This window comes from Vombatus ursinus, unplaced genomic scaffold, assembly GCF_900497805.2.
Source record: "Vombatus ursinus unplaced genomic scaffold, bare-nosed wombat genome assembly UNPS02009770.1, whole genome shotgun sequence".
Taxonomy (NCBI): Eukaryota; Metazoa; Chordata; class Mammalia; order Diprotodontia; family Vombatidae; genus Vombatus; species Vombatus ursinus.
In genome coordinates, this window is record NW_020949548.1 from 14,959,610 (window position 1) to 14,978,396 (window position 18,787).

General features: G+C 42.0%; 1 protein-coding gene across 1 annotated transcript in view; it reads left to right on the forward strand.

Moving 5' to 3' along the window:
* STK33 (serine/threonine kinase 33) overlaps nt 1-18,787 on the forward strand; it is a 186,816-nt gene that overhangs the window by 159,566 nt on the left and 8,463 nt on the right. The window contains exons 13-15 of the mRNA XM_027852566.1: nt 121-345; nt 14,435-14,458; nt 15,335-15,418. Coding sequence (XP_027708367.1) covers nt 121-345; nt 14,435-14,458; nt 15,335-15,418 — 333 coding nt within the window. The remainder of the gene's footprint in view (nt 1-120; nt 346-14,434; nt 14,459-15,334; nt 15,419-18,787) is intronic.

The following is an 18,787-nucleotide window of genomic DNA, read 5'->3' on the forward strand; positions in this document are numbered from 1 at the left end:
TGTGTGTGTGTGTGTGTACCCATAAATATATAAGTGTAAATAGTATATGTACTATGAGATGAGATAAGGTGATATTTATCCATATTATTTAAAGCACTAAATATTAACTGTTAATCTTAGGGCAACACGCTGACTCCTGTTAGACCCACAAATGTCCTGGAGCTGATGAAACAATGGAAGAACCAGCCGGGAAGTGATGAAGAAGATGTGGAGGGCCTAAAGGATGATCTCGCTACCAAAATACATGTGTATACAAACTTCCAAGTAGAGGAGAATGTCAATGATAAGAATGTGGCTGAAAATACAGATGACAGGAGTGCCAAATCCCCTCTGCCAGGAAAGCAGGTAGGAAAAAACGTTTCCCTCTCCTCCAAAGTGTAGCAGAACCTCTAGGCCTGCAATAATCATTGATCTGTATCTACTTGGAAAGGCTTCTGCTTTCAGAAGGTTTTTAGAATCCTACAAGGCCAGAGCAGGAAGATCTCCTGGGGTGGAGGGACATCCATTCCAACTCTCACCTGGGCAGGAATCCCCCCTACAGCTTCCTTGACTGGTACCCACAATGGTTGAGTAGGGAGGAGTGAGCCTGAGGGTTGGTGTAGACCTTTAGAATTCCTCATGGGTGGGGAGGAGGGGTTGGTATCCAGATGGGAGGGAGACAGGAAAAGGGGAAATTAGAAGAAAGAAAATTAGAAGAAAGATTGGGGGCAGGGAGAGATCCTGGTGGGATATGGAGGAATGGCAGGCTAGGACAAGGGGATGAATCTCTAGGAACTTAGCCAGTTTGCTCCTTGGAGGACAGACCCACAGTTGACCACCAGGCCCATACTTTCTGTTCCAGCTTTTACCTTGGTAGAGCCTGTTACAGTGTATGGTCCATTGGTATAACCTTCAAGTTCATCAGGTCACCTCCACACCATAGGTAGCCATTGGAGTAGGGCTTCAGTGGAGGAGCAGAGTATTCCTGATGAATTAATCTTTGCTAACTGTTGTTCTTACTGTGCTTCAAGATTGTTATTCTGAACATTTATCCTGACCCGTCTAGCTGAAATGCCAGAAGAGTAGAGTCACAGGAAGCTGGGAGTAGACCTAGACTGCCAGAATCCTCTGACCTCTGATTGCCAGGATCCCATCACTTTTGACACCAGCTCAACCAGGCATTTGGGCAAGGCCTCAGGAATGCGGCTGTCACTGATCTCAGGATGTGGAGTTCCCATTCTCCAAACCGTCCTATGTTCTCTGTGTCCTCAGACTTTAGGCAGCTAGCAAATCTCTGTCTCTTCACCTCAGTCAGTGTTTGACAACCTGTTGCTACAGATTACAAATTAGCCCTTGCTTCAGTACAATGCCCAGGAATTCCCAAGGGGTATACAACACAAATTAACACACACATAAACACATAGGGAAAGTCACTCGGGAGCACCAATTCCCTAGAGCCCATTCCACCCCAATGTTGCATTGCTTCATAGCTTTCTTACTGTACTTCCTGTCAAGAAACAGCAGAATAATGAACCAGCCTCAACATCAGCCCCCCAAAAATGAAGTTCTCCCTGCTTTTATCTGTTGCCTACTAGCAGTCTCTGAGAGGCAGGTGCCCTCATTAGGGGTATCAGTAACAACTTCAGCCTTCCTGCTCCATAGATCAACTGGCCTAACAGAGAGGGCTTGGAAGCACTGTCTAGACAGCAGAAAAGAGGCAGGGGCTTATCTGTGATGTACAGTAGCGAGTCATAACCTAGGTTAATGAACAGTATCTGAAGGGTACTGACAGAAATCTGTCAATGATGTTAGTGGTGGTCAACAAGTATTCATTAAGTACATACTATGCACCAGGCGCTGTGCCAGGTGATGGAGATCCAAAGACAAAGATGGAATAGTTACTGTCTGCAGGGAGTTTATGTTCTATTGCAAGAGACAGAATGAACATAATAAGTGTATGCAAAATATATGTGAAATGTATGGAAATAAGTATATGAGATATGTGAAATAAAATACACCATGTAGACAAATAAAAACAAGGTGGATTGGGGTGGTTGAGTCATAAAAGGGCTCATGTAGAAGGTGCTGATTAAGCAAAGTTTTTAAGCAAGGGCTTCTGAGAGGTGGAGGTGAGGAGGGAGGGCAGTCCAGTCATGGCAGGCATCCATTGCAAAGGCTTGGAGATGGGAGATGGGATGAGGACCAGGAAAAGGAATAAAATATTAAAAAATTGAATAGCTAAGCAGAGGAAATTCTGTTTAATCCTAGAGGCAATAAGGAACATTGGGGTTTATTAATAGTAGGATGGTGTCATGAAAACCTAGAGAGGAGAGAGAGTATCCAGGAGAGAAGATCAATAGTGTCAAATGATGCAGAGGGCTAAAGAAGGATGAGATCTTTGAAGTATCGATATAAGTATGAACTATTTGTTCATTGCTTTATTCAAGCTCTTAAAAGAGTAGTGCTGAACAATGCCAGTTAATTGAATTTCCCCTCCCTGGAGTGTTTCCCCTTCTGACTGTGTGACTCTGGGTGCATTACATAACTTCTCCTGGCCCCAGCTACTCTCCAGTCAGAAAATCAGTCAGTCAACTAGCATTTGTTAAGCACATACCAAGTATCAGGCACTGTGCTAAGTGCTGGGGATACAAAGAAAAACAAAAAATATGGCCCCTGCCTTCAAGGAGCTCCCAATCTAATGGGGGAAGCAACATTGTGGAGAAGATGCTGCTGGCGTGGGCAAAAGATGTTCCTCACAAGGAACTCCCAACGAAATCATAAAAAATCAACAACCGAATTTCACATTCTGGTTGTTGATTTCCCATACTCTGTTATGGTTATGTGAGTAGCCAAGGCCTTTTACTGGCATTCTTGTGCTGTGTCTACATGACAGTTTCCTCATATGAGGGATATATTCCCTTACAAATTCCATAATGGAGAAATCTCAACCTGGAAAAGTAGCCGACTGTATATGTCATTCCAGGTTCAGCCTAGAACATCCAATAAAATTTGGCAAGCTTTTTAAGAGTGTGAGCTTAGTGCAGGAATGGTGCAGGGTTCATGGGACCCAAAATAAAAACAGAACAATCTCTGCCCTTTAGGAGCTTGTATTATCCTTGGTATGTGTGTGTGTGTGTGTGTGTGTGTGTGTGTGTGTAGGGAGGACATCATTTCATAGTTATGTAAATTCAACATCATTTCAAAATGGAGAGGAGCCTAACCACTGAGGGGCTCAAGAAAGATGACCCCTAAGCTGAGCCATGAAGAAAGCTAGGGATTCCAAGAAGCAAAAGTGAGGGCACAGCACAGTGAAAGTGTGGTCAAGAGATGCACATCAAGTTCAGAGAATCCCTGGAAGGCCACTGTGGTTGGAATGTAGAAGACATGGAAAAAGTGGTTGGAAATCAAATTATGGAGTGCTTTAACTTCTAGGCCAAGGAGTTTGCATTTTATCCTAAAAGCAATGGGGAGCCACTGAAAATTTTTTATCAGGAGAATGATATGGTCAGACCCTGTCTGTGATTTAGGAATCTTAATTTTTCAGCTATCTGGAAGGTTGAAGTAGAAGGAAGAAACACTGGAAGCAGTGGGGTCAATAAGGAAGTCATTTCAGTCGTCCAGCCTGATTTAGGGTGGTGGTCATGTGGAGGGAGAGAAGAGGAAGTATGTGAGATATGTTGTAGGGGTAAAAGGGACAACGTTTGTTGACTGGACATGATAAATCTTATGGGACATCATGGATAGGAGATGCATGGCAGGCAATTGATGGCAGAATTGGCACTAGAATTCAGGAGAAAGAGAGTAAGGTTAGAGACAGATTTGAGAGGCATCTATATGAAGACAAATGAATCCATGGGAGTTGCTAAGAGAGGGAAGGAAGCTCATGAGAGAGCTTTGGAGGACAGCCATGTTTGATGGGAGGGAAATGGATGATGACTCCTCAGAGGAAACCAAAAAGAAGCAGGAAGACAGGCAAAAGAAGTGCCAGATCAGAGCAGCCTCACAGCAGCCATTGGAGGTGAAAAGATCCATGAGGAAGGAGTGGTTTGCAGAGTCAAATCCTGAAGAGAAATAAAAAAAGATGAGTTTTAAAGTAAAGGCTATTGGTAATTTTGAAGGAAAACTGTTTCAGTTAAGAGGTGAGGTTGGAAGCAAAGTTGCTGAGGGACTCATAAGTAAATGGAAGGTGAAGAAATGAGTGTACATAATCCTTTCAAGATTTCGACTATGAAAGGGAGAAGAGACACAACATACACATTTAAGAGATGCCAGGGGCGAGTGAAGGTTTTCTAAGAATAGGAGAGACCAGGCCATGTTTGTTAAGTTGGTTAGAGTCACAAAAGGAGATAGTGGATAAGGAGATAGTAAAGATGGCGGGCAAGGGTGGGGGGGGGAAGGAATGATTTGTGTGGCAAGCTGCTCAGATAGAAAGGAAGGAATGGTTTCGAGAACACTGGTAGGAAAATGTGGAGAAGACTTTTCTAAGTGGGAGTTAATGTTTTGGGGCATTGCAGCTCATAAAGTACTGTCTCCAAAAAGCTATGATTCACATTGGTGACAGAAATATCCATACTAACAAAACCACAGATCTTTTGAAATATGGAAGAAATCCAAGATAACACCACACATGAGTTTTTAAAAATGTTTTCTCCTCCCTTTCCTTTCATTCTAGCCAGAAACAGCCTCAAAGTAGTGGGTGTTCATTGGGATTACTTTCCAACTGCGTAGTCTAAGGGTTGAGACTGGGGTTGTTTAAGTTCATAATTGTTACTTCTTTGGGACCAGGAACTGCATTTCTAAGTCATTCTGATCTGCACTGTTTATAAAAAGAGTGATAAAGAGTACTTCACATTATACGACTGGAAAGTATAATGTTATTAATGCATTATAGGAATCAATATGCATTTGTTGTAAATTATACAGAAGTCAGGTTAATGTTAAGGAGTTACTTCTGTTCTTTCAAGTCCTCATTAACAGTACACAGTGGAGTTTGAACTGATGACCTTGTAGAACAGCAAGAATTATTGATGGGACTGAGAAATTTAAAATTCTAGAGTGATAAGCTTGAAATAGGACTGGCCATTTACTCTTGTGTCCACACGTGATTCATATAATAATTAATACACTTGACATTAAACTACTAAAACATTTCTATTCAACTTATTCTCTATACATTGAACTACTTAGACATAGAACATCAGAGCTGGAAGGCGCCATATAGATCATCTGGTTGTTTCTTCTTTGTTTTTAGAGTAGCAAACTTAGGCCAATTGAGGGGGAGCAACTGATGCTAGATAGGGACAAAGATAGAAAGATAGATAGATAGATAGATAGATAGATAGATAGAAATGGGTGGCTAGATAGACAGACAGACAGATAGATAGATAGAAAGACAGATAAATAGATGTCTAGATAGGTAGATAGATGGCTACATAGACAATAGATAGATAAATGGATAGATAGACAATAGATAGATAGATAGATGGTTAGATAGACAAGAGATAGATGGCTAGATAGATAGACAAAAGATAGACAGACAGATAGATGACCAGATAGAAAGATAGACAAAAAATAAATTGGTAGACAAAAGACAGACAGAAAGATAGATAGATAGATAGATAACACATTATTCATGTTTTAGTAGTAACCTGACAGTTCTTTCACTTGGGATACCTGGTACCTAACAATCTTGTTTTTCTCTTCAAATGAACATCTCAACCTATTCTGAGGAATCATTCTCTTTCAGAGCAGAAATGACATTTCTTATGTGTTCAGTATGGTAACTATCAGGCTGTGGACATTCAGTTAATGTTTCTCATTATTAGTAATCCTACAAACTCTCTATGGTGGGCTCTTAATCAACTGTACTGGATACTAATAAAATAAAAGCTTAAACTCCAGTAGTCATCAAATGAGGCACCTCTCAAAAGGTTACCAATTGCTCCAACATATCATTTAGCATCGTTCCTTAGAGTAGCCTGATAGATGATAAAATTCTGCCATTACTCATTAAGCTGCAAAGACAACTGGAGAAAAATTACTGAGTCTGCCAATTAAGTTGGCCCCTAACAATGACAGGGAAGGGAGAAGGCTGGCACGATGGAATGAAATCATCCGATGAATCAGAACTCTGGATTTTAGATTTCTTGCTTTGGCATTTCATAAATGAAAAGAATCCCTAATTGTCACAGTATTCATTGGACACAGTCCTGAATGAACTAGAGTAATGCAAATACAAGGTAAAATCCTTGGGCAATGATTTTTGCTGAGGGAAAGGATGGCCTATTAGACACATGCTTTTGGGTGGATGCTGTCTGTCAGTGTAATTGACACTTTAAACTATGCAAAAGAAAAGATGATATGTCTGGCCCTCCGAAACTTAAAAAATAATTTGTGCAATGACTACAGTACTCATGTATTTGTGTGGTATTCCTTTGCAGGAGGATCTCTTCCTGTAAATTTGAATACATACAGCCAAGCAAGCAAGATCTTCATAGAAAATAGTTTTCCATTAGCTTGAAATTAAAGTGTAGTGCATTGCTTTGTCATAAAAGAACTCAGGTTTAAAAAAAAATTCAATTCAATGGGATGAGAGAAATCCTTTTTATATTTTTAGCAACATCTAAGATTTCAGCTTACCAGGCATATGTATGTAGAGGGGGCAGCTAGGTGGCACAGTGCACAGAGCACTCAGCCTGGAATCAGGAAGACTCATTTTCTTGAGTTCAAATCTGGCCTCAGACACTTCCTAGCTGTGTGACCCTAGGCAAGTCACTTCACCCTTTTTGTCTCAGTTTCTCATCTGTAAAATGAGCTGGAAAAGGAAATGGCAAACTACTCCAGGATCTTTGCCAAGAAAACCCCAAATGGGGTCAGGGAAGAGTCAGACATAACTGAAACAATTCAACTCTAAGACATACATCAACAAGACATATGGGCAAAGTTACCATGAAACCATAGGATGTTAGAGTCAAAAAGGAATTCACAGATGATGGCTACATGTTCCTCATTCTGCACAGGAGAAGGCAAGAGAGAGGAAGCGGTTGAACTAAGGCCCCACAATTAGTGAGCAAGAAAGCTGAGAGGGACTAGGGACAAGTCTCTTGTCTCTTAAAGGTGTTTTCCTTTATTTCCACTAGACAATGCTCCCTTCTGTGCACCTGTAGTTCCTTTTTTAGTTTTCTGGCCCTGGGGGGGATTCAACCTTTCTAGAACATATTTCTAAGTTGTATTGAAATTTGTTGTTTTGGCAATGCAAAAATTTCCTTCTATCCTCTCCCTCTCCTAAAGACTCCCTCCATTGTCACAAAAAAAAAAAAAAACAATTAAGCCAGAGTAAGTCGGCATCTAGTGACTCCTTTGGCCCATCACCCATCTGCCGAAGTAAGAGAGGCCCACCACACATCGTTAAATGAATGTACATCTCTGTGACATAGAAACACATTGTTAGGGAGTACAAATCAGAATTCTTGGTGGATTCAGTCTTTAGAAAAGCAAGCTATGTTATTTCCCATCATTTTCAAAGGCAATGTCAACTCTATTATCTTGGGAATAGTGGGAACTAGTCGTGTGTGGACAGTAGCATGCATACTGCCCGCGTGATTATTGTCGTCTCATCCTACCCCATTTGGCGGAGCCTTCTTAGTCTCGCAGGATTTTTACTATGATCTAGAAGTCAGAACAGTTGATCTGTGGAGGCACAAGTATGGCAGCAGCCGCTTCCAATATCCTTTACAAGGGCACTAGCTTCTCTATTACTCTGAGGCTGCCTGTAGGCAACACATAAAAGCAGGCAGAATCCAGGCTCCTGGGCTATTGTTTCAGCCAGCCATTATTCTGTGCTGATTAAGCTGGGGGTGTTAGAACAAGAGGAGCAGGCGAGGTCCCTATGTTGTAGAGTAATGAAATTCTGGATAATCTGGTTGGCATGATGGCTTTTCCTGTGTGTCTTTTATTTGTGTTCCTGGCAAAAGCCTCATCCAGTGGGTTGCACTGTGACATGCCTGAGGTCTTAAACAGAGAGTACACCAAAGGGTGTAGACCTTTGTGATGACCACTGTGTCCTGGACAACACCCCTGGAGCCTTTCCATTTTCTGTTGGTCATCCTTGTGTAAGAAGCTGCAAGATCCTGGCATGCGGTAGCACTGGGACCCTGGCTCCAGTAACCCAAAGCCTTTTTCAGAAGACTCAGTCCCCATCCCCTTCTTGATTCCTTTATGCCAGTTGCATCCATTTGCTGTTCCGGTGTCCCAGCAGGCCGTTGCAAGGCCACTAGGGTTTGGAGTGATGTGTCAGTTCTTCCTTAAGGCACATTTGTTTTCTGTTCTCCTTGAGTGGTTACCTCCTTCCAACTGCACATATAAGAGCAGCTTGGTTATCATGCTTTAATACACTCTCCATATATAGATCCTGCCCAATGGAGTTAGGTTGCAATGAGCATCATTTCAGTCCCAGAAGAGTATCATTCCTAGTCAGGATTGCACAGCCTAATGTCTTTCCTTTCCTATTCTCTCTTTCCTGTACGTTGATATAGTAATGAAAATGAGTGCATCTGAAGTTCGCCTTTAATAAAATTGGCCAGCTTGCTGTTTTAGAGAGCTCATCATTTTGGATGAATTTTTTTCGCCCTTACTTGGGACGCATATGTCACAGGCATTAATGTCAGTGGGCTTAGTCCTACGGGCCCTGCTTACTGAATCAAGACCATGGAATTAGTCCCCACATGCTGGGGCTGAAAGAAACTGGCATCCCTGACTAACTTACAAGTTAGATTTCATTTCTATTAAATCCATGCAGAACTCAGATCAGGCTGGAGGTGGAGCCTGGAAAAGGTTGGAGAAGCAAGCCCCTCTGCTTCAGGAAGGATCGGGGAGAAGCAGTTCTCTTGTTTTCACTTCCCTTGTCCTTCTGGAAACAGAGAGATTTTTCTAGGAGGTGAATGGCTAGTACCTGGCAAAACCATGGGGCAGAACCTGTAGTTGAATGTCCTGGCACTTTGGACTCCATATTGATCTCTAATTTTAATATGACTCTAGAGATGGTTGCTATGGTGATAAACCACTTTACTTAAATAGCATGTATTTTTACTCAAAATTCAGAGGAATGGTAACAGTTTCTCATAATCATGCCCTGGTATTAACTCGCAATGATACGCCTAGAGCTTACAGGTTTTGCATCCATTATCACCAGATGAGTTCATCAGGTTAAAGTTATGCCAGTGAATATTTAGCCCCGATTTTCTTAGAGCATATCTCCCCTTGCACATATGGTGTCCCCTTTGGAAATTAATCATTTGCGCCAGGGGAATTTGGTCCAGTGTACTTGAAGTCACTGAATTATAGAATCTTAAGGTTAGAATGAACCTAGAGTGGTCACCTTGTTCATCTTTTTGCTTCCAGCTAGAACCATACCTAAACTTCCCCAGACAAATGAAAAGCTGCTAAGGATAGAACATCAGTAGTGCCATAACCCGTCAGACAATGGTCCATCCAGCCCAAGATTTTGTCTGGCAGTATTCTAAAAGAAGGAATGGAAGTTATTAGGTGGGTGGAGGGGGCTGGGAATCTACTTTAGTGCTAGTGTTTCTAAATTTTGCCAAATGACTTCACCTCTCAGAGACTCAATTTTCTGATCTGTAAAATGATGGAGTTGGAGTCTAAAAAGCTCTAAAAAGTCTAGCGTCCACAATGCTTCACTCTTTCTCCCCTTCCCCCAATGTCTTTTTTGTCAACATAGACAAATAGGGAGGTGTAGGGAAAAGAGCAATGAACTTGAAGTCAGACCCAGGTTCCTCCCTTGGCTCCTACAGGGAAAGGCAGCCTCCCAGAACCTTCCTTCCTCACCTTTAAATTGGGGTAATGACACTTTCACTATGTACCTCAAAGGCTTCTTGCAAAGCAAAGTACTTTGTAAACCTCAAATCATTCTAAACATGTAAATTATTACTGCACTCTGGTTCCACAATCAACCCCAAGTGTTCACTGAACACTAGATGTGGTGGCATCGTGACCTGATCAAATCTAGACTTCAGACGCTGACACATTTGTCTTTCTCATACACAGGCATAATCACAGATCTCTTAGGATTGTCAGTGTTGAGTCAGAATGAACCTCAATGACCATTTATTATGCCCCCATTTTACAGATGAGGGACCTGAGCCAGAGCGGGGTGAGGTGACTTGTCCGAGTTGCACACATCGTGTCATGGGTACCGTTTGAAATTAAATCTTCTGACTCCAGAGCCAGGACTTTTCCTATTCTACCTTCCGCTTTTGCTGCTGGGTCCTGGCACAGCCTGCCCTGTGCCTGGGGCACACTCTCTCTTCATCTCTGTCTTCTGAAATATTTCTCTGAAAGGCCCAATACAGGTGTCACCTTCTCCATGAGGCCTTTCCTGATGCTCCCACCCCAGCCACAGTTGAAATTACTTCCTCCTCTTCAATTTTTTTTTAAGTTGTGCTGAGTCTGGATCCCTCCTTTGCACTTCTTACATTCTATCTGGTATGGTACTTATTGGTCTAGTATATGTTATATGTATAATGACTCACTCCGTGTGAGCTCTGGGAGAGCAGAAGCTATCCTCAGCTCTTAGCCTCATGCGTTCTAAGTATGATAGATACTTAACAAGTGCTTATCGACGGATAGTATTGTGTAGTGGAGAGGACACAGAATCAGGAAGATCTGGGTTAATGGCTCACCTTAGACACTTACTAGTTGTGTGACCCTGAGAAAATGACAACCTCTCTATGAATGCTTTTCTTCATCTATAAAAAGAAGGGGTTCAATGTGATGGCTCCCATCAAATTTCATTTCAGCTCTAAATATGAATCTATGATCTTTGGATCCTATGATGTGTCTCCCCTGTTCAAAACCCTTCAGTAGCCCCACCTTGACTCCTTAATCTGGCATCCATGGGCCTCCATAACCTAACTCTAGGCTTTTCTCTCCAGCCTTCTCACCCACAACCCCCCTGCACATACTCTACCCTCCAATAAATTGGACAATCTACCGTCCTCCAAGCACAACCTATAGACCCTTACTGCCAGGACTTCACTGCTTTCTACAACTAAAATGTCTTCTGCCTCTCAGTGCCCAGCTCTAAATATCAACATACTTTAATGTCCAGTTCAAATTCCCCCTACTGTGGAGGTTTCTTTGATCACCTTGGCTGGAAGTAATCTCTTATCTAATCTCATGACATTTTATGCTTCTGTTACACATGTAGACTCTGGAGGTCCTTATCCCTACCTCCACTTACACGGACAGATTGGGTCCCCAGAAGGTGTCTACTGGGGCTTGAGAGTAGCCCAGAAGGGTTTAGGGGTATCTTTCTAATATTATAACTCATGAGCACACTTCTGGTGTGTTTCCTCATGATTAGTGGTTGATATAAATTAGTCAGCCAGACTCAGTTAGTTTTCCAAAAGGAGTATTTACTGAGGTGGTATAATTGGTACATGTGGTACCAAATGCCTGTGCCATACCCTTCTGTGGGTACATACAGAGTCTAGAGGAAGCTAAGACTTAAGCTTAGAGATCATGTGTGCCAAAGACATAACTAATGGAGTCTTCAAGGTGTTGCTCCCTAGGTGTGCTGTGTGGCCTATTTGTTATTGGCTCCCATTGCAGACACTGCTGTCAGCCATTCTGGGGATGCTGAGGAAAAAGCTCAAATGCTCTGGACACTTCAGTGCTCAAGCAGCTTCTTCAGCTGAGGTGGCAGGGGGAGGGAGGATCTGTTTTCCTCCCCATCCCAGTTGGCTGCTTCTCAGAGGTTTAGCTGAGACGTTCTCTCCTCTCCCCTGCCAGGCCCTCAAATCTCCAATGCCAACTAGCCTGATGGTTTTCTACAGGCTAAAGAGGGCGTGGCAAGTCCTTGGTCATTGGGAACAGACTTCCTGTTGTTCCTAGGCACACTTCATGAAAAATCAGGATGAGTTCTCACCTGACAGAACTATCAGGGTATAGCCTCTTATCACTTACTTTAAGTGGGAAGGGGTGATTTGATTGATTTACTCAGTTGCCTCCATTCTTGCACCCCTTTTGTGTACTTATTTTATCATAATTTGTATTCTAGTTATCTATTGCCTTGTCTTCTCTCCCCAACTAGACTGTCAACCCATTGAGAGAAGGAACTGTTTCTCATTTATGTTTGCTTCTCCTATTTCCCATCATAGTGCTTGTCATGTATACGTTTATTGAATGAATGAAAGTATACAAGGAAAAGATAATGCTATGTTTAATTTCCAAGGTTTTTTCTGATGATCTTCAGCATTTTGTTGGCCTTTCTAGTGACAAAATACTGGGCTTAAGTCTTCCCTGATACCATAATCCATTTCTTGGATTGCTACTCTTGGTATGATTCTACAACTATGGCTTGGTTTATTTCTCCTTAATACCTCATACTTTTTCATGTTGAAGCTTGTCTGCCATATTTCTTCCATTATCTCATGAGAACTTCCTGCTTTGTCTCTCCATTGGCCTGGCATTTCACCATTCTGAAGGCCTTAGTAAATATAGCAGGGTAGGAACAGGTGTTTGTGTGATGTTGAAAAATTGCACCCCTGGGAGATTACTGTCCACCAGACAGGCTGAGCCTTCATTGTTACACATGAAAGGTGACTTCTTCAATACTTTAAGGGATTGGTGGTTTCATCAGCCTGGATACACCTTTCACATTCATTTCCTCTAATCCTGTGCAATTACTCTACATGTCTTGCCATAATTCACCATAGAGGATCATCCAATGAATTACAGATTTTCTTCTGGTTGTTCTGTAACAATATATTCTTGTGGATACCATTGCAACTCATGAGCTATCCACCCCTGTCCATCCCTTATCCTTGCAGTGTGACCAGCTCACTTCCTTTTCTGGTCAAACTAGTTCCTAATAATGTCTTCTAGGTCACATCTTGCATGCAAGTAATTGTTGGAAATACACTGCCACCTCCTCATTTGCCACAAGTCTCTCCAATTGCCACTTGGAGAGTAGCCCTTGGAATTTTTTTCTTCTTCTAGGATCATAGTGCTCCATGACTTAGAGCCACATAGCATTAACAAAAGAATATCATGTCAAAATGGTGGACTGTTATGATGAGGACCAATGTCACGTAACTGAAATTGCCACAGGGTTCCCCTGGCGCAGTCTCACCCAAATCCATCCTTCCTGTTCAGTTCTGGGCTTGAGTCATCTCTGGGCTGCAGCATTGACAATGACTGAGTTATACATTCTGGTGAACCAACCCAGCAAGCCACCCATTCAACTGCATGTTCTTTTTTCACTGGGAGCCTGTGATTTCAATGAAGTGGGGGACTCCAACTGTGGAACTTCCCTCCACTGATACACGTCTGCAACTTAGGGTCTTAGAGAGTTGTCTGGGGGGGGGCACTGAGAGGTTAAGCCCAATGTCACACATCTAGTATGTATCAGTAGTAGGAGACAGGTCTTTCTGGCTCCAAGGCTGACCCTTGGTCCACTAGCCTACTTTTCATCCCCATTGCATGTCTGAGTCTGGCAGATCTATGTTGTTGCTTCCTCACAGATCTCATTGAGGAGGCCTTGTCATCTTGGGGCTTGTTGAAATGAGCGTAGTATCATCCACAGACAGAAACATTTGTAGAACCTCTCGAGGCTCAAGGAATCACTTTTCCAGTTGTACTTGGTGCATGATGTCAATGATACTGACAAAGTCTTTTGGTGAAAACCTATGGACATATGTTCCCTTTGCCCTGTTTGATGCCTCATGCAAATAATAGGATTGAGCACTGGAAAGGACCCTAGAGATCATATAATCTAGCCCTCTTATTTTACATATGGGGAAACTGAGGCCCAGATAGACTAGATCCCACACACAGATAGTAGCAGAACTGGGATTCAAGCCCACGCATCCTCTGACTTCATCCAGTGCTTTTCCATCATGCCATGCTACTTTTCAAAATAAATAGCTATACTAAAGCCAAGTTGGTTTTTTAGCCTTAAAATATGTGCATTTATTTTAAAAATTATTAAAATGGTCTCTAGTTGCACCCCCATGTTGTACATCAGGCAACTGCCTACCTTGCCTAGGATTACAGACTTGCAGGCTTTAATCTGAACTCCTCTACCATCTCCTTTATGAAAAAATGAAATAATATGAGGCCGAGCATTCATTAAGGGGGGAATCTCTCAAGCCAGAAAGCACAGAGGAAGAAGAATAAAGAGGAACCTGGGGCCTGGATCATTCACAGCCTGGAAAATCAGGCCCTAAATAATTTAGGGTTGGTTGTATTCATATAGACGAGGGTCCAAGTTGGTATCTTTACAGGAAAATTGCTTTCAGAGGAAAAAACAATGCACTACCCTTAGAAAATAAAGCTATGACTCAGAACGAACTACTACTGTCACTTATGTGACCTGGGGGGCATTATCAGAGTCTCAGTTTCTTCATATGTAATATTTGTACTATTTCCCTTCCAGGAATCCCAGGAGGATCAAATGAAGGTAAGTAAAAGTACTTTATGATCACAGACTCCCCCCCTTTCCCCTCCTCCCAGCACCCCTTCACATAGAAGTGAGGGTTGTTGATGAGGATAATAGTTTTCTGATGCAATGTTTAAGGCTGGCAAGTGAGACTCCAAAGAGATTCCAAATAAAAGAGTTAATTCCAATAAGAGATTTTTTTTTAGGAAGGGTCTCAAATGCCTCTTGTGAGAACTCCCCCAGCTGTCCCCCAGAGTTTTCTAAACAACAGAATTAAAACCTAGCAAACATCACTAGCAGAAGCCACTCCTCGTTTATGAGAAACGTGTGAAGATGAGAGAACCTATAGTGACACAACCGGTGAATTGATCATCTCTTCAAGTGAGAAACAATTGTTGAGATTTACTTCTTCACAGTCAGTTTTAAATTAATTTTAGGACTAATTTTAAAATGGAATTTGTGCTATTCTTAAAAAAGGTGCATAATCAAGTGTACTCCCCCCCCATGACTGCAGGAAGAAACCATTTGAGGGAGGCTAGAGGTATTTCCACATCAAATTAGAAAACATTATTTTTGAGGGATGTGTTGTTTTTCACAATTCACCTAACAATTCAGGGGTTTCTGAATGGACATGTAAATTGTTTGAGGTATCATGTAAAGTAAAAAGCGCCATCACCAACCTTTGCCTGTAAAGCCAAGATGACCATTTGAGTGTATTGTAGCAAGGGTCTTTTTTGAGGTATACACTGAACTGATTAGTTCATATGATTCAATACAGATTGACTGATAAGTCCCCGTCGAAGTCGGAAATTCAGTAATTCTTTGATAACCAGTGGGAAAGAAGCACTTTCCAGTGTTTTCCTTCTTGGACTACAGTTTCTTTTTTGTATTTTGCAGGTCAGCAAGAAAAAAAATAACACGAGTACATTAACAAATGGGACAGTGAAGAAGAAAAGTGCAAGCTTGAGGCCCTCTAGTAATGTAAGTACATTTTTAATGAAATAAAATGACTGCATTTTCATTTCTATTCTGATCATATTGTACGTATCAAAAACATTTGAAATTCTGTTCACACGATAGTTTCAGATTGGAACAAGAGGGGACCGACCACCTTTCAGTATAATTTGGGTAGAGAATGGATTTTTATGAACTGATTATTTCTAATAACTTTCACCTCTTGATGAACACTACAATGAAAGTGTATACCACGTACTATTGCCCCGACCAGGCTGTTTTACAGTAATTACAATAATTGAAACATTATTATCTTAATTGGACATTTTGGAGAGGTGGAGTGCTATGTAGCAGTGAGTTCCATCTTGGAGTCAGGAAAACTGGTTTTCTTCTTCAAATTGGTCACTTACTAGGTGGGTGACTTTGGGCAAGTCACAACTTTTCTGGGATAATGACACTCAACTCTCCCTGATGAGTCTTATGAGAAAAGTCTCAAGAAGCTACTGTTTTTATAAACAAACCCCAATGTAATGTTGTTTGACTGGTCACTTGAGTGTTTCCAGCTGACTTCCTTTTTCTAACTGCCACTGGGAATGTAATTTTCCCCCTCACATTCCGTTTTCATAAACCCAATTGATAATATTAAGCAAGCTATGTCTGCACTCCACAAAGCAACTAATCCGTAAATAGAAACAATTTGTGTGTGTGTGTGTGTGTGTGTGTGTGTGTGTTGTCCTGCTGCTGTGAAAAGTAACTAAAGTCTTTAGAACGCTTTAGAAAACCTTAAAATCACATTCACCTCTTGAAAGAAAATCCAGGAAAGCAAATCAAGAGTTTCTTTGGAGTAAAATGCTATAAGAAAGAGGATATTTTTTGTGGTTTTCAAATCTTTACTTGTAATAAACAGATTGTTTAAAAAGTATTGGCTCAAGTGTCAGGTGATGCTATTAGAAAGTACACTAGGGATGGCTTCCCTGGTAGGCAGGCGTTTAGTGATATCTGCAAGGTTGCTCCAAATTGTCCCGTTCTCCTAATCCCAGTTATTCAGATGAACTGCACTAGGCACAAGCCCTGTCCCCTTGCTACCTCTCCCTGTATTCTCCCTCCTGTTAACTCTATCCCTTCTACTCCCTACTCCCCACCCACCTGAGTCTCTACTCTTTCCTGTCCTCCACTGTGCCGTTGGGAAACTCTTCCGCGGTTGATAAACTCCTCGTCATCCTCGAGCTGTTCCCTGCTGCATTCCTTCTGCCGGCTCACACTTATTAAAATAGGGCTCTCTCCTGAGGGCTCCACATCTGTGGCAGCCTTCTCCGTTGTTGGCTGCACACTCTCCCCCGTCCTGGCAAGGCCTGGGGAGAGAATTAGCATAGCCACCGTCACCGTGTCACTCTGCAGTCATTCTACGTCCAAGTCTTTGCTCTGCCAACATCATTTAATAGCCTTTTCTCTTTTAAATTTCATTTCATTCAACCATTCCACCTTCCCCCAAGCCTAGTCTGTGCCATCAACGAATCTCTTGGACTCTTTTCCATCTTTTCCCATGATTTTGGCAGCTGGTTCACTTTTCCTTTCCACATCTTTTCTTCTTATTATCATCCTAGAGACTTCAGGGTATGTCCCAATGACCCTTCTGACATCTTGTCTTCCTCAGCTCCTATTTATCTATTCTATTTCAGCCACCTACTAGGGTAGTTACTCTTTTTTTGTTGTTGAGTCATTTTCCATTGCGTCCAACTCTTCATGACCCCATGTGGAGTTTTCTTGGCAGAGATACTGGAGTGGTTTGCCATTTCCTTCTCCAGCTCATTTTACAGATGAGAAAACTGAGGCAAACAAGGTTAAATGACTTGCCCAGAGTCACATAGCTAGTAAGCGTGGAGGCCAGATTTGAACTCACAGAGAGGAGTCTTCCTCACTCCAGCCTCTAAGCCACTGTGCCACCTAGCTGCCCTACTCTTTAGACCTCACCATTCCTTGAAACTCCAATATATAGGGCCATGAAATTCTCCTTTCTTATTGCAATCTTCTACCCTTCCAGTTCTGCTCTGTTATTCTTTCCATATTTATTATTTTTCCCCTTTCAATAATTTTTGTTCCTTGATTTCTCCTTATTATCTCATAATATTAGCCCTGTTCTTGCCTTACATCATCTTGACTCTATGGTCCAGTCTTTCAATAATGCCTTTTCCTCTATCCTTGGCTCATTCCCTGACCCCTCACATTCAAGTGTAAGTACCTTGAGAGCAAAGTCTGTGTTCAGTGTATTTTTTTTATCTTTTGCCTAGCATAGGACCTTGCAACAGCAGAATCTTAATAAATGTGTATTGAGCTACATGCTCTGTGTGAAGCATCCAGGGACCAGAAGAATAATACATAGTCCCTGCCCTCATGAAACTTAGGATATAGAGGAAGAGAGGAAGAGATTGGAGGATGAGACCCTCCACATAGATAAGCAGGGCTATCCAATAACCCTAGTATGGGACAAACCATGATACTAAGCCAAGCCAAGGGCAAAGTGTCAGAAGAGAAAAGAGCAAAGAGAGAGAACATTTCTGACTAGGGGCATCATGGAAACCTTTTTGAAAGAAGTAGCATTTTAATTGGGTCTTGAAAGATGAGGAGAGTTTCATAAAGCAGAGATGAAGGTGGAGAGGGCATACCAGGTAAAAAAATGGCATGAGCAAAGGCATAGAGCAGGGAAGTCTTAGACCTATATGAGGGCCATGAGTAATCTCATTTGGCTTGAGTGTAGAGGTCATGGAAGAGAAGAACATGATATAAGGCTGGAAAGGTAGGTAGAGCAAGGCTGTGGAGAGCCTTTCATACCAGGTTAAGGACAAAAATATTGAAGTCAGCACTACTGGGTGAGTCTGGTTTGGGGAAAGATTACAGTTTATCTAAAACTGAGCTTGAAGTGTTACTGAGATAGAATTGGATTGAAACTAAGGCTCTAGAGCTCAGGAGAGAATTCGGGGCTGGAGATACAGAATTGGGAATCATCTGAATAGAACTAATGTGAGAAGTTATGGGAGTGAACGAGATTGCCAGAAGGGAAGTTACATCGAGTCAAGTCAAGGTCTTCCTTCGTCTTTGTGCCCTGCTCTTGCCTTTCTGGACTTCTTTCTCCACCATGCTGCAGCAGATGCTTACCCTGAAAGCTTCCTTAACCACCATGCTCTAGCAGTCTTCTCATCCTAGAAAGTCCCTCCACCTTCTTCCTGCCCCTGAGGCTACTTCCTCTGATTGGTCATTTCTTCCTGGAATCTCCAATTTGAGAAAGGGCCCCCAGGCCAGCAATATTCACTCCTAAATTCCTCTACAAGTGCTATCCCTATGTCTCTGGACATCTTTCTTTCTTTCTTTCTTTCTTTCTTTCTTTCTTTCTTTCTTTCT